The sequence below is a fragment of the Ammospiza caudacuta genome, chromosome 8 (assembly GCF_027887145.1).
Source record: "Ammospiza caudacuta isolate bAmmCau1 chromosome 8, bAmmCau1.pri, whole genome shotgun sequence".
NCBI lineage: Eukaryota > Metazoa > Chordata > Aves > Passeriformes > Passerellidae > Ammospiza > Ammospiza caudacuta.
The window spans coordinates 22394765-22415054 of record NC_080600.1 but is presented as its reverse complement, the minus strand read 5'-3'; the positions used below and the strand labels follow the sequence as shown (position 1 = coordinate 22415054).

The window sequence follows — 20290 nt, the reverse complement described above, 5'->3', positions numbered from 1 at the left end:
TCGCTCCCGTTCCCGGCAGGGTCCAGCAGAGCGCGGTATCAAACAGGGCGGCCGAGAGCAGCCCTTTTTAGGAGCAGCAGGCAGAGGGTCGAAGGATGAGGTATAAATCTCTACCAAGATTTTTGCGTCATTTTTTTCCCTACCGGCTGACGCTCCCCTGAGTAATGGCTCCGTGAAGGAAATCGAATGGACGCGCCAGAAACTGCGACAAACACGATATATAATTCTGTTTTCTGCCCAGAGACGACCGTGATCCCGACGAGGCCGGGGCTGAGGCGAGGCCTTGCTCGGACAATCGCAGCCCGGTTCCCGAGGCGGTGCCACCCGCCGCTGGGCCCTTCTCTCGCTCCGCTCCGGGAGCGCGGCCGGCGCGGCGGGACCCGCCGTCCGCGGGCACGGGACCTGCGGGGCGGGTTGGGTTCATTTCGTTTCCCTTCCCCGCTCCCACCACCGAGGCAGGCACGTTTCCACTGCTGCAAAGCGCCAGCTCTGGAGGGAGGCACGAGCGAGCGGAGCTATTGTTCTTAGTTTTATTTTAATCGCCTAGCTGGCTAAAGGTTGTAAACAAGGGGAAGCTGCAACAAAGCAGTGAAAGAAACATTTTTGCTGCATGGATTTGCATAAATGCACCAGTACACGTAGTGTCAGGGGAGGATGTGGGGCTGGGAGCTGCGCGTTTAAGGTAACTCGGTGGCCCGACACGCAAAACCCCCTGGCTTTTCAAAACAATACTCGTGCTAGTGGCACCGACATATTTGGTCTCCGGGCAGGAAAAGCCTCTCGGTTTTGCTGCGCTGGCGGCGGAGGCTGGACTCAGCGCGGTTCCGGCGGCCCTGCTGCGGGAAAGCCGTGCCGGGGCCGCCCGCTGCCATCCCGGGCTGCCCGCACGTCGAGGACCTTCACACACCAGCGGAGCACTCCTTAGGCTGGTGTTTGTCCGGAAAAGAGCTGCTGTGATAGTTGTTTTTAATTATCAGACAAAGAATAAAATTAAAATATTCCTGAAGAAGTTTCCGTTGCGTTGCTCTCCTAGGACCGACTGGGAACGCAGCCACGCAGGCAAAAACTGACTTCCCTGAGCCCGCAGAATTGGTCAAGGCCTAGTGCTGACTGGAATCGCCCCTGTCTTACTCATTAAGAATAACAAAACATTGCTATAGTTGTTAAGGCATTTACCCCCATAGCCTGGCATCTGAATCTCTCCCTCGGTTTCACTTGGAAACTTGCAAAGAAAAAAGATAACGGAGTCAGGAATTGAGCCAGACGACCACTGAGTCCCCTGTAAAACCGGAGCCATCGGACTTTTGGCCAGGAAAAGCCGTAGCTGCGCGGATTGCGGCGGGAGCGGCGGCGAGAGGCCGTCTGAGGCGGCCGCGGGGTGGATGTTCCGCGCCTTTGGTTTCCGCGGAATTTCTCCGTTCCCTGAGGAGCAGCTCAGGGCGGCCGTGAGCGCCGCAGGGACACCACGGGAGATGCCATCGCCTCCGCCGAGGCAATATTCAAAGGTGTGCAACTGCCTGAAGCAGAGTGTTAAAAAGATCCAACCTCGATCCTACATCTTTAGGCGTGATTACTTTTGTTAGCAGTTACAACCAGCACGGAGGTCACGGATTGAGGGCTCTGGCTATTCCCTGAAACAAAACTTGAGCTAGAACGTCCACAGTACTCCGTCTCCGAGCCGAGTATTGCTAGTGGACACAGGCCCATTTAAATTTGTTTTAGAATACTTTCTAGGAATCGGATTTTCCCTGCTGGTGCCCCGGGAATGTTTTATCGGGGGCGGAGGCAGCCTGCCCTGGGCGCGGTGACAGTGCCCGGCGCAACCTGCGGGAACCGCGCACGGCGGGGTGGGGAAGAGCCTCGGACCATTTTTATGTCGGCGACGGCTTCCGCTTCAGTAGTGGGCGCTAAAGCAGATGTGGTTTCTTTTAGTGCCCGGCGGAGCGGTGGGGAGGGGTGGGAGAAGAGGGTGGGGATGCGGGTTAAGCCCCCTTTCGTTTGGCAAGAAACGGATCCTTCGGCACAGTGCCGTGCCCCTCTTTATTCGGTTCCGCGACCGCTTGCCCCTCTCTCCGCTCCCCCGCGCGGATCTCCCGCGCCCCCGCCGTGCTCGTGGGGCTCCGCCACCGCGCCCGTGGCGCGCAGGCCGGGGGCAGGCGGGACCGGAGCCTCACTAAAAGCGCAGCGCGCAGGCGAAAGAAACATGGCGCTGGGAAGCAGTATGTGCAAAATCCGCAAGGAATTGCAGTAAATTCCTTTTTGTTTGAAGAAAATTTACAACTTGGTAATAGACCTTTTTATGACCTATTTGGGCTCGTCATTGGCTGCGGCTGGTCATGTGCAGGCAGCGAGCGCTTTCATGGCCTTTTCCTGATTTCCCTGGCGAATTTCCCCCCGCATTCTGCCTTCAGAGAGCCTCAGCCCCTCTTTTTCTAACCTTTGTCTAGGCTGAGGTGTATGGCAGTCGCCCTCATGTTTGTGCCCCGCTCCCCCAAACCCGCGGCCGGTCCCGCCGCCGCACTGACACTTGCCCGGCCCCGCGCCGCCTCCTCTCCCGCGCCCACGGAGGGATGCGCGGAGACCCGCGCCCGCCGCCGCGCCGCCCGCAGCCCCTCGCTCTTCTCCCACCGCTCGACGCCCCCGCTGCCGCTATCTCCTCCGGCACACGGATTGCTACACGGGTGCAAAATGGATTACAGCGACCCTTCCGGGCTTCTCCGCAGGCGGGCAATGCCGCGAACTGGTAAGCACTGAATTCCCCTCGGGCTGGTGGCCGGTACTCCGCGATATGCGGCACGGCACCGGCTCCCCTGTCCTCCTGTCCCTCTTTATCACCCGTCCCTCGAACACCCTTCTTCTTCCATTTAGTATTGCTATTACTATTATTACCGCTATGATTGCTGTTGTTGTTGTTGCTATTGTAATTATCGTGGTGTTGTTATTATTAATAGTGGTTGTGGGCATGCCGCAGAGTGAGAGCGGCTGTTGCGCGCCGTCTCTCGCGGAAAATGCGCCGCGGGCCGCGATGTCTGGGTGTTCCTCGGTGAGGGGCGGAAGGCTGGGGCGCGGTGCGCGCAGGCAGCGCCTCGCCTGCCCGTGGGGCTTCTTCCGATATAAGGCCGTCTGCTTTTGGGATAGTTTTTTCGCCCTGCCAGCCTGAAGCGTGCTGTGGTGGTGCTGTAGTTTGTTTCCCCATGGCGGAAGGGCAGCCTAGTAACTTTAAAGCCTAACAGGTGTTTTCGCAGGAGAAGCGGGTCAGAGCTCCCGCGGGGGCGGAGGGCGCGGGGCGGCTCCGCCGAGCCGGTCGAGCCGGGGGCTGTGCCCGAGGCCGGTCCCGGGAGCCCTCCCCTGCCCCGCAGAGACTTTTTCTCGCATCCTTGTCCCGCTGCGGCGCGGAGCCAGGGCTGCGGCTCCGAGCTGCTCGCTGGGCGGCACACGGGCCGGGCTCGGCTGCCGGAACGCGGGAGCGGCTGCGCGGAGACGCGGCCAGGAGCGCACGACCGCAGTACGGCCACTATCCACGTGGAAATCGTCGGGGGCTAGATGGAGGATAAGCTCTCGGAAATAAACCCAACAACAAATCCTTAGGTTTATTTTAAAATGTGTCGAGGGGATAGAATAGCTAACTATTCCTGCGTTACCCATATGTGTATATACATCCATATTCACCTTACCTATATTCGTACATATATATCGTATCCACACGTCCATTTCTCTCTGCAGAACACATACTCTTTGGGAGTATGTTGTTGCGAGTGTACATATGCTTTACTCATTCCATCTTATTTCCGAACTGTGAGTGCACGGTGGAAAAGCCGCCGTTTGTTGTTTAGCATTCACATCGATGCTCGGTGGCTGCAGTGCACCGTGCTGTTGCACTGCAGGAATTCACCCACTCGCCATTTACCCCGAAAGCAGCCAGCTAATTAACGGCAAAGCAGAACGCCCGGCTACACAATACACGGCGAGGGTGGAAAGGTGCCAGTCGTGCCCCGAGTACATGTTTTGAACCCACGGAAGAAATTGTTGTTTAATCCACCCCCGAGCACCCCGCAGCCTGCTGAGCCCGAGCCCCGCTGCAGTCAGCGATAGGATCCGTGTCCCCCACGCTCTGCCTGTTTGCACAGCCGGCCGCCCTGCGCTCCTGCAGGACTTGGGGATTATTTGGGACGAATCGTTTTCAACATAGCAACAGTCTTCAAGAGTAACGTGGAAAATATGCGCTGCGTTAGGTTTCACTCTCAGAATCCCTCCTAGGTGACACAGTAATTATAGCTACTTGACTATAAATCTCTCCAAAAACTTCGGAAAATCTCGTCCTTGAGTTGTTTTGAAATTATTCGTAGCCTGGGGAAAAGAAAAAAAAAACAAAAGCAGGATGTTCTAACGAATTCTAATATGTATGTGTGTCTGCGGGTCCATCTGCTGACACATACGGATATACACATGCATTTATGATTCCACTGGTTCATGTGGGAATTCGGCTTTTTTCTAAATGGCTTCCTTCCTGGCTTGCTTTTGCTCTTATTCTTTTCTTTATCAGATGTATGTTTGTATTTATTTATTTATTTATTATTAACTTTAAAGTATACATAGGTCTACTCATGTTCTTAAACACGCCTATGGAATTGTAAGCACTCATAGCAAACAAATACGCCTTTATATATATGGCACATATATATATTTATATGTACTTGTTTATATACATATGGCACATATGAGGACTGTATTTTTATATCTATTTATGCACCTATAAACATGGCATAAGAGGTGTTGGTGTGCTGAAATTTTTGGAGTACAAGATTCACAGTCAAATTTCTTGCACTTGCTTCCTTTTCTGATTTGTTTGACAAAATTGTACTCTTTTTTTTTCTTTTTTCTTTCTTTTATTTTTTCTTTCTTTCTTTTTTTTTTTTTTTTTTTTTTTTTTTTTTTTTTTTTTTTTTTTTTTAGAGTGTGTGTGTGTGTTGAAAGGAAACAGCCGATCCCCAGTGCACCCTTTACTGACGCACGGGCAGTATAAAAACACCATCATCACAAAGCAGCTGGCAGGAAGCGGCAGCCCCCTGTCCCTGTCAGTGCCGGGGCACCGCTGGCACCCGCTGCCATTCGGGAAGCCAGGTTGGCTCCCGCTTAGCTGCTGCAGGTTGCATGGAAGAGAAGGGCAGCCTCTGTTTCCCCAGCCTGGCAGGGCTTTGGTGCAAGGAGGAGGGTGTGTTGTGAACTGCGGGCCCGGGAAACCCGATGAGATTAGGCGAAGATATGTATGTTGGTTCTGCGTTCTTAAGAACTGAAAATCCCGCCGATTCATTTTCTCGTTGCCCCAAAAAATATGATTCCCACAGGGTGTTTTATGTGCGCTTGGGACAGAAAAAGAAACCCGAACAAAGACGGTATTTCACCCCTCGGTTGGCAGGCAGCTGTTAAAGGTATTTACTGCTCTACTGCAGTGCGGCACTCAATGCTGCTGGAGCGGGAGAGGAAAAAACAGGAAGCGAAAGGAAAAGATGAGGCGCAATAAACATTGCAGCAGGTCGCGGAGGCCGGGCGGGGCGCGGAGGAAGGGTCCCTGCGAGAGACAAGAGGCAATAAAACTGCATTCAGCGGCAGCAGGCTCTGCCCGAGCCTAGCGCTCGCCTCCCATCACGCGGGGGAGGGTGCGGCGGGAAGGGGAGGCGGCCCGCGGTGCCTGCCCAGCGCCCCCCGCCCGGAGCTGGAGCCTGCCAGGGGGCAGCGAGGGGCGGCGGGGTCCCCTCAGCGCCCGCCCGGCCTGGCTCCGCCGCCTCTGTCCGCGGGTGGGCGCCCGCCCCGACGGAGCGGGACGCGCTCACCTGCCCGCGCTCCCCCTCAGGGCCGCCGGGCCGGGCCGCGGAGCCACCGCCGGGGGCGCGACAGGCCCCGGCCGCCGCCACCAGCCCTCCTGTCTCACGGCCTCTTCCAGGAGAAGGCGCTCTAGGACAAGCCTGGCCGCTCTCCCCTCCGCGGGGCGAGGGGCCCGCCGCCAGCCCCGGGCCCGTGCCCTGCCGCCCGCCTGCCCGCGGCACAGGCCCACCGGCGGGAGGGGGACATGGGCGGGGCTCCACCGCCCTCCTCGGGCGCCTCAAGCCGCCACCCGGCTGTCCCACTCCCTCCAGCGCCGAGATTTCCCGTCCTCACCCGGGTCCGCAGACCCCGGCGCGCCCTCGCTCTCCCCGCCTGACCCGCGGTGCCGCGGGGCTCCCCCCGTGTGCCCCGCTGCCCTCCCGGTCACCAGCCCGCGCTTTGATGTCGGGCACCCGCCTCTTCCCTCCCCGCTCCTTTGATGCGGGTGCCAGAGCACCCTCCTTCCCGCCGGCTCCCTTCCCGCGGGCGCAGCCCCCGGCCCCCGCGCACCCTCCCTTGCCTCCTGCAAGCCGGGGCCCGGCAGAGCTCCCTGCCTCCGCCTCTCCTGTTGCCTGCAGGCTTCACCTTCCCCAGCCGTGCCCGGACACGACCCTGGCGGCACCCACCCCCACGGGCCGTGCCTGCCCCGGCGGGGCGCTCCCACGGCCCCCGGCCTCCCCTCCCTGCCCCGCACTCCTCGCCCTCTTCCCCCGCGGACCCGAGGTGTCGCCGCCGCTGCCCCGTTTGATGTTGAGGCGCGGCTCGACGCCGCCCTGCCCGCTCCGGGCCTCCGCTGCCCCCGGATCTGCCTGCGGGCGTGGGGTGCTGCAGGCAGGGGACTTTGCATGCCCACATCCTGCTCTGCCAGGGCATGGGCGACGAGGTGACTCTTGAAAAGTCGGGGTTATGATAAAAGCGGAGGGGCAAAATGCGTTGGACGCTATCAAGGTACTTAATAGGTCTTCAAAGTCAGAGATGGAGCCTGTAATTTTCCGGCAGTGTGGTCCTCAGGGTAGGATGCCAGTCGTCGTGTCTGTCAAGTCACACTGAGAGCGATGGCGGCATGCACATGTGATTCTATTCCCCCAACCTCTTTATCACAATTACCAGAGGGAAACCAATTGTTACTGTGTTATGTCATTACACCTCTTATCTGTCTCCAGATCATCAGCCCCAAATATGATAACTTGCATAAAAGCCTAGAGAATGAACTGGCCAGAGCTTCAAAGTCAAATTTCACATTTGCATTTTAGAATAGGAAATGTGAAAATCGTTCTAATTCCCACTTCAAAAATCTCATGGCTAAAATTACTCAGTTACTGAAACATTTGTCTTGTCCTTAACTGAGAGAGAGCTGTATCTCAATCATCAACTCCTCACTATCTCACAGCTTCATCTTTCACAGCCCCATGCCCTGGACACGTGTGTCTGAAGCACATGCCCAGCCCGGGCCACCCCATTTGCCAGGGGCTGTCACTTCTGCAGCCTGGCTGCCATGCCACCTGCCTGTCCAAGGCTCCTCTCCTCCTGCACATGCCATGCAGTCTCTCATCTCCAAACCATGGCCTTCTCTTGCCCACAAGACAGGCCAAGAGAGCTGAAGCATTCACAGACTCTGAGGGAGGGATGTGATGCTCACAGTACTGCACAGGGCCTGGAGCCCACCCATGGTTGCCTGGGGCCTGACCTGTGCCATACCCAGCACACAGGGCCAGGCTTGGGGCAAACACACTCGATTTTGCATGCTACTTCTTGTCCCAAACTCTTTCCCCCACGTTTTATTGCACTTTCTCATTACACCCCACCCCTCCTGTCCCACCACTCAGCCTTTTCTTTCCTCTCTCCAGGTGTGGCCACTTTGGCTCCCTGCAGCTGCCTGCTGCTGAAGCCCTTCTTCCAGAGGCCAGTGGGGGTGGTGTGTTTGGGGAGGAGGCAGATGGAGGCTACCACAAAGCCTGATCCAGGGCCCACTGTGGCCAGGCCCAGGTGCCTGAGCAGGGCTCAGGGAGCTCCAGGGAACTTGTCCCTCTGCCTGCCCAGGACTGGGAGCGCAGGCCGTGCACCAGCTGACAGAGACCCTGCAGTCAGCCCCATGCAAGGCAGCCCATTCCTTTTTCTGGGATGGCTGGCTGCAGCCCCTGGGCCTGATAAAGCTTCTCAGACCGTGCACTGTGTCTGAAATGCCACCTTGTGCCCTGCCCCTGCCAGCTGTCCCGGGCAGGGGAGAGGAAAGGGCTCTTCCACAGCTTAGGCCACTGAAAAACCATGAAGGCAATGCTTTGTGAGTAAGGGCTTGCAAAGAGCAAGAAAAATAGTGGAATGCAAAGCCACTCTGCTGGATCATAAAGAAGGAGCAGGGAAGGACCTGGGGATGCCTCTTGTTATCTGAAGGAAGAGAAATTGTTCAGCTGTGACTGGAGCCATCTAAAAAATATAGAGAGAGCTGAGCCGGCCCTTTTGGGTGACTTCATAAGTAAGAGCAGACTCTAGTGTTAACAGGCACCACTCAGTTGGTGCCACCACCCAGCAGGGAATTGCATTTTGCTCGTTTTCCAGAGCCGAGCCCCCGGGCGGAGGCGCACTCTCACCCCCGGGCCGGGCGAGGGCCGTGTCCCCTCTGCAGGGGCCGGTCCCGGCGGGGCTGACACAGCTCCCCGCCCTCTGGGAAGGCACGAACCCTTCCTGGGATGCACCAGGAGCTGCTGGCCGCTCCGACGTCCCCATCTTAGCCATGATAGATTGGGAGCTGATGCCCGAGTTTCTTCATGCTGTGTGACTGCCTGGGACATTTGACTTCCTGTGCTCGGGCTCCTTGAAATTCTCATTTGCGAGCTCACACCTTGCTCCCTTCACACCCGGGCTCTTTTATTGCTTTATAACCGTCCTTAAACTTCCAGTCCTCAAAGATCTCTTTGTGGCAGGCTTCACACTTTCTCCCTTTCCGAAGCCCTGTGCACTCACTCTTGGCAGCAGTTTGGTCCCTTACAAAGGTCCCTCGGGTGCCCGGCGAACCTGCAGCCCCTGGCACAGCTCTCCCAAGCTTTGAGATGAATGACTTAAAGCCGTTTTGCAGGGGAGCCTCACCAAAATGCCATAAACACCCAGGAAAGGGAGAAAAGGTTCCATCTTTCAGTTGGTTGGGGGTTTTTTGGTTTTGTTTTGTTTTTGTGGGGTTTTTTTGGTTTTTTTTTTTTTTTTTTTTTTTTTTTTTTTTTTTTTTTTTTTTTTTTGTGGGACTTCTTTTTATTTCCTCCTAAAGATGTGCTTCTTTGTACCCCAAGAGCTGTAAAGAAAGGTTTGAACTGGTACCCACAGAAAACACGCCCGGCTCCTTTCCCAAGAGCACTTTGGGAGCACTAAGTCCCCTTTGCAGCTTTTCCTAAAACACGCTCCTCAAAAAGGCAGGCATAACGCCATGCAGCTGAGCTTCCACCCATCCCCGCTATTTCGACCCGGTCCCGTTTTATAGGGCAGATTCAGAGAACCTTTATTTAGCGAATAAAAGTTTAAAGCTGAAGGTTATTTATGGTTCCACAGAGATAAGTCCTGAGTGGCTATTTAGAAGCACGTGATTCCAATAAACTTTGTTTTATGGCTTGAGAGTTGACAAGCCAAAATATAATTCCCACCATAAATTAGTTTAAGAGCATACAAGTGCAGATGCTTTCGTTCCTGGAAGCAGTAATCGGGAAAGTGTTAGCAGGGAACCATCGGCGGAATGCGAGCGCTCAGGCACCTCTGCTCCCGGGTCCCCCAGGCCGCGGGGGGAGCGCACAGTAAGTCCGCAATCCGCCTCCCTCCGCCGCTCGGGCTCGGGCCCGGGCACTCACCGGAGCGGGGCGGCAGCGCTGCCCGCCCGCCGCGGCTCCGGGAACCCGCAGGTACCCTCAGGTGCTGCGGCCGCGCCGGGGCCAGCCGGCTGCTCTGCCTGAGATTTACGAATTTGATGGCGTTTCTTGAATGGAGATAAGCTTTTTAATTTTTTTTTTAAATAAAAGCCATTTATTTTAATAAAAATTGAAGATAAAAGGAAAGGCTCCGTAAGGGTATGCTTAGTGCCAAAATACTGATATTAATCCACTCGGCTCGCGGGCTATGAATGTTACCTAGAGTGGGCAGAACTTAAAAAAACAACAACAAAAAAAGAAATAATTAAATTAACAAGAAAGGTCTTAGGAACCTCTATGCAGTGAAGTATTGATAGGGAGGCAAATGCTCTGTGTTTAATACAATAACTCGCCAAGATATCGTAGGAAGGCAATACAGGAGATGAAAAATCGCTAACAGAAAAGAACCCCCCAGTAGTATTTACTTTTAAATATATGATGAGTTTCAGGAGAATTAGACTAAACGTGTGGGTTTGCTTCCCTTATGTGATCTTTAAATAGATTTAATAAAATATTTGAAGGAAAGTTGAAGTCAAATCTATCCTTCTATAATGCAAACAAAGGCGCATGTCTCGTGGTTACTCAGAGGTTAATTAGGTGATCCTAAAAGAAAACTATTTTGGAGTAATCCGATATTCATTCTGATAAATTTATAGGTCTTTCTGTGTTTAGCACGGATGTAATGCTGCGTGGCGTATTTTGTGGGTGATGGTTTGGCAAAGGTGATCTGAATGCAACTGGATTCCCACAGAACAAAAAAAAAAAAAAAAAAGGCCTTTGTTATTCTTTTCCATTAGTGAAAGAAGGAGGTCTGGCTCTTAATTTCTTTAGAAATTATCCCGTATAAAATTTAGACTATGAATATTAAAAGTGAAAGATCACACCCCAGGCACAGGGAAATCGTGTATTCATAAAAAACTGCCTGAACGCAACGTGGTCCTCATTTGGAAGGGGCTTCCATCCCACCACTCCTCTGCTTGCAGGATTTACCACCAGCTCCTCTCTGCCTTCATCTATCAAACGTGGTTTGTAATTGTGCTCCAGAAATATCACCCGTATGTGGAATACAACAGTAACAAACGTTTTTATTGCAACAGGTTCTGCAGCATGGAAGAACATCCACAGTAAGTAACCTTTTATTTCTTGTAGTTTGTGTTATTCGAAAATCCTGGTTCTTCTCTCCAGACCTAAAAAAAACGCAAACTATGATTCCTGATGGATATTTCTTCCTTCTCCTCCTCCACCACCCCTCCCCCCCCCAAAAAAAAAAAGAAAAAAAAAAAGAAAAAAGAAAAAAAGAGAAAGGACTATGTCAGCATGGGAAGGTTCTTGTGGAGTCAGTTTGTGGTACCATGTCATAATCCTGGCTAGCATTAAAAGCAGAGGTGCAGTCTCCTGGGGGTTTATTACAGGGCTGTACAGGTGTCGTCCTGCTTTTAAGCACTCCAAAGCAATTAGCAGCGTTTCCATTTTAACTCGGCGGGACTGTACAGCGCCTCCCTGTGCAGAATCCAGACGGATCACGTTGTATCCCAGCACCCCATAACCTTGGCTACTCCCAGTCTTTTCTGTAGACGGGATCCCAAGCAGAGCTGTGCCTGCTTTCTGCTGTTCCCCTCGTTTGGCACAGGCGGGTGGCGGGGTGAAAGAGGCGGCAGGGGCCGGGGCGGTCGGGGCTGGCGAGCCGGGGCAGCCCAGCTGCAGCCCGGGTCTGCGGGCAGTAGGGCTGCTCTGCTGGTGCGAGAGGTCTCGGGGCAAGGGAGACTCTAACGCGGATTTAGATGCTGTGAAGGCACGGAATAGAATGGGTATCAGAGCTTAGCAGGGCAATCTTTTACTGTAGGGGTTTTCGCATCCCAAATGGTCCTGCCTGAGTTGCGCCAGGGGGACCGAGGGGAGGGCAGAAGATCAGTGTGTATCTGGAGCTGCTGTTGAACCTTTCTGGCTCCAGTGAGGAGCTGGGTGCATTGGTCCTGGTCTTCCAGGCTGAGACCGGCTTGTCTCTCAAAGAGGGAGAGAAAGACTGCGGTATTTGGAGATGCATTAGGTTGTACATCGCCCTTCCCGTTTCTGGCAGCCCGGCTCTGACCCGGAGCATGTGAAGGAGAGGAGTGTTTGCGTGTGTGTTTGTTTGCGTTTCCCCGCTTCCTCTCCCTGTTTCCTGATAAATAATCTCTTTCACTGTATGTGCCAAGCTTCTCCCGGTCTTTTTGTCTTCCATTGCAATATTGGTTTTCGAGTCCCATAAATACGAGCTAAAGAATCGCCTTCAGCGTTGCAATTTTAATTGTGTTCCATAGGTAACTTTCCTTCCCCCATAGCTCAGTCCTGTGCTGCTTAGACGCCCTTGGCATTTTATTCCAGGGTCGGCCCTAAATGTACGGATTACTTGTTTTCTGCCAACGTACATTTAGCATACTGATTATGAACCAGAATACAAAAAGCCTGATAGATCAAAAGTATTTTGTATGGGCAGTTGAACAGGAGGTGAATATATAACGCTTTTGTTCATCAATAACTCTTTGGCTTTGACCTGTCTGAGCAAGTCGTGCAATAAGGTGAAACGCAGGTCACAGCGTCTAACAAATATGAAAATGTGTAGTATTAAGCAGAACGGGGAGCTGCTGCTTCCCCAGCTCCCTCGCTGCTCCCTGGGCAGCCCTAGGCGGGCTTGTCCGCGCCCGGGGGCTGCCCCAAAGGAGAGCTCTCTTTGGGGGGCGGAGGGGAGTTACCCTGCCAGTTCAGCCGGGTGCTAAACAAGCCGGGCGGGGGGGGGGGGGGGGTCCCCTCTCCCCTCAGAGAAAGGATGCGAAAGCGGGAGAGATGCTGAAAATAGCTGGGTAGGGATTTGAAGAATCCGGGGGCAGATGAAGGATATAAAGTCGTTTTGGGTTGCACTTGCTGTGAAGGAGGCACCGCCGCAGTGGTAGCAAAGCAGACGTTTGAAAATAGCATCTCCCAGCTCAGGCGCTTGGAAGCTGGAGGCAGCCAAACAACCCGGTGCACATCGCTCGGATAAGCGCAACACCCCCAAATCTGCCCTCCACAGTGGTTGGATGTATCACACCCGCACCATTATTTGTCCTTATGGTGCCTGTTTTAAACAGTGGAAGGAGAAGAGGTTGACCGCAGGACAGCAGTGAGGAGCTGGGTCAGACACAATTCATGAACTTTTGTACTCCTGTGTGCCGCTGTCGACAAAGTAAAAATAATGAAACTTTGTGATATGTTTGTAAATGATTTCGGCTGACCTCTCGCCCTGCCCTTCACCATAAACGCTACGGCAGGGAAAACCTGGGAGGGTGCGAGGCTAAGGCTCGCAGGCAGATCGCGGGGATAATAGCTAGACCAGCATAATAGGATGAAGGTAAATTTGGAAACTCTCTTTTTCCCGAGAGCAACTAACTCCAGCTTTAACCTCATCTTTTTCACCAACCGCTGTTTCTGTTGTCGGCTGTTTTGCTTCTGTTTCGATTTTTCAGAAATTCTTTTTTATTTTGGGGGAATTTCTAATTATGGAGAATCTTTTCAGATTCGTGTTAGCCTAAATATTAAAGACTCCTAGCTAAATTACTTGAACCATTATCATTCTAAATAGCGCAATTTGACTGACCACGTCCATTTTCCATAGCGAGGACGTAAGTGGCAGAGAATTTAAAGAAAGCGGCAGGTCTTTCTGAGAATTTGGTAGGCGAAATTCGTCGCTTTGAATTGGTGGAGGGTCGTGTAGCTCGATTGCAGCAATAATAACAAGCGTGAATCTTTTCTGAAATCCCACCTTCCTGCAAATCTGTATTTCAGAACTGAGTCCCACCAGAATAGTTTGCATTCCTCAGAAGACAGTAAGACACTAAGAGAATTGCAGAGACCTGCTATATTGTAGATGAAAACAGAATGTTATTACGTTGTCTATATATACCCTGTAGAACCGAATTTGTGTGATATTCATATAGTCACAGATTCGATTCTAGGGGAATATATGGTCGATGCAAAAACTTCACCTTTCTGCAGATGGTTAGAAGTTAAAATACTGGCGGAATCAAGAGGCATGTGCGTGCTGAACACTCAGAAATTATAAAAGTTTTGCTGCCTCGCTCCTATTTGCTAGGTTTTAGGACGTTTCTTAAAACTTCGGTTGTCATTCAGTCCTAACTCTCACTGACAATCTTTGAATCTAAACAGTTAAATTCACCAGAAGTTACAAAATTTCTGGGAGAAAAAAAAAAAAAAAAAGATATTATCTACCAATCAGTGAATGAGTCTTTTATAAGATACTCATAAATTAGCTAGATATGCGAGACGTTAGCAAAATTTCCCTGTCAAGGGTCCAGATCGCATCAAAATATTTACGACAGCAGCAAAAGCAGCATTCGCCTCGCTGGAATGTATTTACTTGTGCTCCAGGAATGATATTGATGAATGAAGACCGAATTTATCTCATTAAACCCGTGATATTTTTAACCTAATTAAATGACGTCTCCAGTTCAATTGATTGAACTTTAGTGGTTAAAAGTGAACTCTTTCTTGCCATCTGTACGATTTTATATACATACATGTGTAGATTTAGAAATATATGTTGGCGTTTACGTCTGTGCACGCATACGTTTGCACACGTATATTTTGAGGCTTGAAAGTGAATGAGAAGTTACTGATTGCCTAATTTTATTCAGCAGAACTAAATTCTGGTAACTTTTGGATGACCTCTGCTAGACAAAGACAGGACAGATCTATTGTACATCATATTACCCTCTTCTTTGATGGCTTTTCTTTCCCTCGCCTGCTTATCAGTTTCTTCCCTTTTAACCCCGCTTCAGCTCATCGCTCTGTATATTCCTTTCGATTCTTTTTCTTATTTTATTTAAAGCGAGGCACCAAGCCCCGGTGGCGATCCTGGCTAGCGGCTCGCACGGCAGGGCAGCATCCCCCGGGGCTGGGGAAGGCGGCTCAGACAAAAGGCTGTGGGCAGGGCAGCGGCCGCCGCCCCGGGGTACCCCCACACCTCCGGTACCTGGTTTGCGGGTGCGGCCCGCCGGAGAGGGGGGTCATTCGGTGAGAGGGATGTTATTGAGAGGAATCGCTGGAAATGCGGGGAAATGCGGCGGTGGGCGCCCGGCTCCCCATTGGCCGGGCCGGTCACATGCCCGCCTAACTTTATTCAGTTGACAGCAAGTAGGAGGGCTCTATGGCAGGGGAAAAAAAGACAACACGAGAAAAATTAGTATTTTCTACCTTCAGAAATTAATGGCCATGAGTTCGTATATGGTGAACTCTAAGTATGTGGATCCCAAATTTCCTCCTTGCGAGGAATATTTGCAGAATAGCTACTTAGGCGAGCAGGGGGCCGAGTACTACAGCGCCTCGCAGGGCGCTGATTTCCAGCACCAGGGACTCTACCCACGGTCAAACTACAGCGAGCAGCCCTTTAGCTGTAGCAATGCCCAGGGCTCTGCCGGGCAGCCGCGGGGTCACGGACAGGAGCAATCCGGCCCGGCGAGCCACTTCCCCGGCCCAGCAGAGCATTGTCCACCGCCTCCAATGCCCAACCCGCGAGCCTGCAGCCAGCAGCCGGCCCTCAAACCCCCAAACGGCTCCGCAGTTAAGCAGCCGGCAGTAGTTTATCCCTGGATGAAGAAAGTCCATGTTAACTCGGGTAAGGATCCTCTTCTTACTTTGCTCCTCTCCCCTGCTTCCGATCGGCCTCAGCGGCGCTCTGCCGAGTCCCTGCCAGGCTCGTGGGCGAGCTTTTTAAGCCGAGGTGGCCAATTACACTCGCCATAAATTTTTATTGCCGAGGAAATAGGCCGTTGGCCATGCGGGGCTTTGGCGTGCAGGAGAAAACTCCATTTTAGGAGCCTTCTAGAGGCTCCCATCCTACCTAGCTGCGTGTGCCCGTAGTGCCTGCCTCAAACGAGGGGGGAAAGCAGCAGCCCGGCCATTGTAAGCGACTGGGACGAATCCAGCTCGGCCACACGCTCGCAGCTCGTAAGGTTTTCTTTTGTAAAGTCGGACCGGCAAGTCAAGATTAGCTTTGTAAAAGTTCTCCGTATTTTTTTCCCAGTGAATCCCAATTACAACGGAGGGGAACCTAAACGCTCCCGCACAGCTTACACCAGACAGCAAGTCCTAGAACTGGAAAAAGAATTTCATTTTAACAGGTACCTGACCAGGCGCCGCCGTATCGAGATAGCCCACACTTTGTGTCTCTCTGAGCGCCAGATCAAGATCTGGTTTCAGAACAGAAGAATGAAGTGGAAAAAAGATCACAAACTGCCCAACACGAAGGGCAGATCTTCTTCCTCTGGTTCAAACCCCCATTTACAAACTGGTTCCAAGGACCATCAGACTGACTTGACAACTTTGTAGAAGAGGTGAAATTTTCCATTTCATCCTTCGCTTCTGACCAGTACTGTACATAACTGACACTGCCCAAGCAGAACCTGCATGTAGCAGCTAAGGACACGAGAAACTGTCATCTTTCTTTAAGGTACTGTTGTACAAAGGAGACAAAATGACGCTACTTTGGACTTTATTTTATTTGCCTCTGCTAGCACAACCTAAAAAAGGAAAACAAAAAAAAAAAAAAAAAAAAAAAAGGAAAGAAAGAGAGAGGGAAAAACAAACAAACCATCATGCAGGCAGTGGGAATTGGGAAAATATTAAATGAGACCTTCTGTCCTTAAAAAATAATAAATCATTGAAAATGAAACTGTCCTGTGTTTCAGTTTTGAATTCTGAAGTGAAGATTGGATGCTTTATTCTGGGATTTATACTTTTAATTGTCTTTTTATCCCATGCAATTTCGGGAGGATGCATTTTGGGCAAGTTGAGGACAGGAAATTCATAGCATAGTCTTTTATTCGAACATAAAGACTAGTAATTGTGAACTTTTTTTTTTTTGTGCTGCTTTACCTTTCTCGGTGTAATGAAAATTCTTGCTCATTTCCATAACGTCTCAGAAAGTGTGCATAGAAATGAAGTGAAAACGGGTTATTTTATGTTCTGGTAATGTTAGTGTATTTATTTATTTGTTGCATAGAAGAATGAAGACAAAAAGAAAAATAGTCAAACCAAAAACGAGGAAGGGGAGCTGGAATACAGGATTTTTCCTTCCCAGTCTCATGAACACATATGTAATGTTTACTTGTCTTGAACGTACACAACTTTCTTGTTCCCCCCCACCCTTGTTTTTAAATTTCCATCTTTGTGAATAGGAAAAGTGTTCCTGCTTCTTACCGTGTGCCATCCAGAGCTAACAGGCTTGAAATCTGTTTCCAAAGTCTGCTCTGTTCAGCGCTGTGCTTTAAACCATCGATACCTCATTTAAAAACGGAAAGAAAAAAAGGGAAAAGAAAGAGGCAAGGCCACAAAAAAAAACCCAACCCCACAAAAAAACAACAGCAACCCAAACTGAAAAATTAATGTAATTTCTGATATAAACTGAGCCATTCAAAGCTGAAAGCTGAACACATTCTTTCAACTGGATTTTAAATTTCTTTTCTGCTAGAGAGACAGTCTATGTGGGTTGCTGGTTTGTTTTGTTTTGGGTTTATATTGGGTTTTTATGGCTTTGGTTTGTTTAGTTTTTAGGTTTGGGTGTTTTTTTTAAGATTGGGTAGTTTTTTTGTTGTTGTTGTTTTGGTGGGGTTTTTCTGGTTTTGGTGGGGATTTTTGTTGCTTTTTTTTTCTTTTTAGAACAGTGATTGCTTTTAAGCAAACCATGACACATGACTGCAATGACTGGAAATCTCAGCAAGTTGCTTTCAGGAAAGATGAAAGGCTTGGATGGGAGCAGAGCTGGTCTAATACCCACGAATTTGTCCCTGACTGCTGGTTGCCAAAGTTTTAGTGCTCTGTAACTACCAAACCAAACCAGCTCCCTGAGCCACTTGCACCTCTGCTCAGGCGGCTTTAAAGCTCAGCCCTTATCTCCTGCACCCTCAGGGCAGCCTAGGAAAGGGACCACAGAGCCAAAATTGTAACGAGGTGATCCCTTTATTAAAGAGAAAAGTGGCGAAGAAGGAAACTCAGCAAACACTGAAGGGAGGTGGAAAGAGCAGGGGGTGAGTTAACGTGCCCTGCTCCAGGCTGGATGCTTCCCACTGAGAACTCACGGCTCTCCGGGCTCGCTCGGGAAAACGCTGGCCAAAATGGGCTTGAATTAATTCGAAAATAAAAGGCGAGCTTTTCAACAAGAGTGTATTCGGCAACGTTAACTGTGGCCAGCAGTTAATTTCTGCCCTTTTCTCATCCCTTGAAGTCCGCAAAGTGTCTTTAAGACTTGGTCTTTTGTTTTAGAGCCTGGAGAAAACTCTTTGTTCTTCCTTAGGGTTAGCCCAGTTCTCAGACTTGCACATGGCAATACTTGAATATCTCCACGTCGTGATATTAAAGATGGATATTCCCGCATTATTCGCATCATTGTTTCTATGACAAAAAGCACCGAGTTCATACATAGTAAAGACGTCTTTTTTCTGACGCCTTCACGTTGAGAAGCTGAAAAGGTATTTTACTGAAGTTCGGCTAAATTGCAGGAACAGGTTCACCCAGAGGACAAATTTTCTATTCGATTAGTTGTATTTCAGCCGGGAAGAGTGACCTCTAAACCCTTAACCTTTTGGACCCAAACTACCCTTCCCTTTCTCTAGCATGGAGAGCAGCTAGCAGCAGCGCTTGAGGAGGGAATTCCTGAGCCAAGTTTTCAAGTTTTGTTACACCAGGTTCCTGCAGCAGTGGCCTTTCCTCTCCAGAACTGCTCAAAGCCATCCTTTTGCTCTTCATACAGAGCTATTAAAATAAAGAAGAAAAAGGGGTGTGGGGAAGTAAAATCCCTCTGGCTACTCTTGAAAATCCTCCTCCCGGACCCCCGCTGTTTTCCTAAAGTCCGATAAGTTGGCTGCGAGCAGGGCAAAAGTGTTATTCGAGAGAGAGCTACCAACTTGGGCCTCTGAGGTACAGTCCTGGAAAATACTGGCCTTGGATAAGCAAATCCTTGCTTTGTGCTTCTAATCAACCGAGATGGCTCCCGAAGTTAAAGGACCAACTTCTGCTCCCAGATTTCCTTCCCCCGCCCACTGAAGTCAAACAGGCATGTAGCTGCGAGCAGAATTTGTCTCATTGTCTTTTGAAATGGTAATAACTGCAGGACGAGTGTTGGCTTCAGCAGGCACAGCTCCTACAGCCCTGTTTGCACGTCCCCTTTGAGCGGGGCTGGAGCACCGTAGGTTTGCATAGGTGTGATTGCACCCTGAGACAGCACAGTACGTGAAGCGGAGACAGAGAGCACCAAACAGAAATAGTTTCCAGCTGCCATTGCTCTGAATGGTCAGGATGTCTGTAATAGTGACCAGCAGCACCCACTGGTCGTTATCTTGATGCAAAACGAACCTGAGCTGGTTTTTGTTTGTTTGTTTGTTTGTTTTTTCAATGATTGTAACCCTCCAGAGTTATTTTTTGTATGAAGGGAAGCTGATTATTTTTGTTTATCGCGGGTGAACGTTGTGCATTGGAGCCTTTGTTAAACGGTCGCATTGTCCAGCGCCACTCTCATCTCTGTCAAAGTGTGATGCTTTTTATAGACTTTGCTGATGTTCTGCTGCCACTGATTAAAGCGTTATTTATACTAACTGTCGCCTGTAGTTTTGATGTAAGCCCTCCACATACTTCTGAAATAATAAAAGGTGTAGCGAAATAGATTCTGGTTTGTACCTTGAACAATCAGTCCTTACAAGGTGGGTCTCCCTTCTGTGAAAATGCTGCTCCCTCCCATCATTACAGTGTTAAGAGATGAGTGACTCTGCATAGCATCCTTCCAAATGTCCCTTTGAACAGGTTTGCTGTTTGCCTCAGCCATAATGGTGTGACTCTAGGCCAAGCTGGAGTCTATATTTACTTTTGGGCTGCAGTTAAAAGTGCCTGTCATCCATTTGCTGCTGCTTTGCATTTAACAAGCCCTCCTAGAATGACTCCTGGATTTCTGCATGTGTGGTAGGAGGCGAGGAGCCACACCTGAAGTCACCTCGATGCCCACACAGATGTGTCTCTTTTAGGTGAGTCCTAGAAAGAATCAATTAAATAAAGAAATGGAAATTCGAAATTGCAATGCAGACAGTAGTTTTTCCTGAGCAGTAACTCTCACTTTGACAGCGGATACAAAAGAAAGATCACAAGAAAACACAACTTGGAGACTTTAAACTTTGCCATGCACCTATGGCAAGCATATTTTTTTTACGTCCCAGCGTAAGTGTCTCAGACGATAACACAGCCAGAAGAAGTCGATTGCACTATTTTTGTCATAAGTGCTTGTCAGCGAGGGCTTGTCCTCTCCTGGAGCGTGGTCAAGGCACGAGTCCAAAAATCCAGTCTGTGGCTCGGGCCGGGCAGGGAGCAGGGTGCCCAGCAGAAACCATGTGCCCTTACTGCCCAAGAGTGCCCAGGGCAGGCTGGGGCTGCCTTTCTAAGCACACACTCGCTAAGTTTAAATATCGAGGCACATCTTGTGATTATACTTTCTCTCTGTGCTGTTTAATGGCTCCTCCTGTTAC

At 50.6% G+C, this 20290-nt stretch overlaps 2 protein-coding genes across 2 annotated transcripts in view; both read left to right on the top strand.

The window, feature by feature from the left end:
• The first annotated feature begins 2688 nt into the window (after nucleotides 1-2688).
• HOXD3 (homeobox D3) overlaps nucleotides 2689-20290 on the top strand; it is a 28945-nt gene continuing 11343 nt past the window's right edge. Inside the window, exon 1 of the mRNA XM_058809398.1 lies at nucleotides 2689-2743. The gene's annotated coding sequence lies outside the window, so the exon portion shown is untranslated. The remainder of the gene's footprint in view (nucleotides 2744-20290) is intronic.
• On the top strand, nucleotides 14982-16258 carry HOXD4 (homeobox D4). The gene is made up of 2 exons (XM_058809401.1): nucleotides 14982-15399; nucleotides 15808-16258. Exons 1-2 carry the CDS (start codon nucleotides 14991-14993, stop codon nucleotides 16110-16112), a joined length of 714 nt encoding a protein of 237 aa, XP_058665384.1. The 5' UTR covers nucleotides 14982-14990; the 3' UTR covers nucleotides 16113-16258.

What these genes read in the sequence shown, in the direction of transcription:
- HOXD4 (XM_058809401.1), top strand. Translation starts at nt 14,991, where the DNA reads ATGGCCATGAGTTCGTATATGGTGAACTCTAAGTATGTGGATCCCAAA. An exon ending in GAAAGTCCATGTTAACTCGG is followed by an intron (nt 15,400 to 15,807) that starts GTAAGGATCCTC and finishes TTTTTTTCCCAG; the next exon opens with TGAATCCCAATTACAACGGA.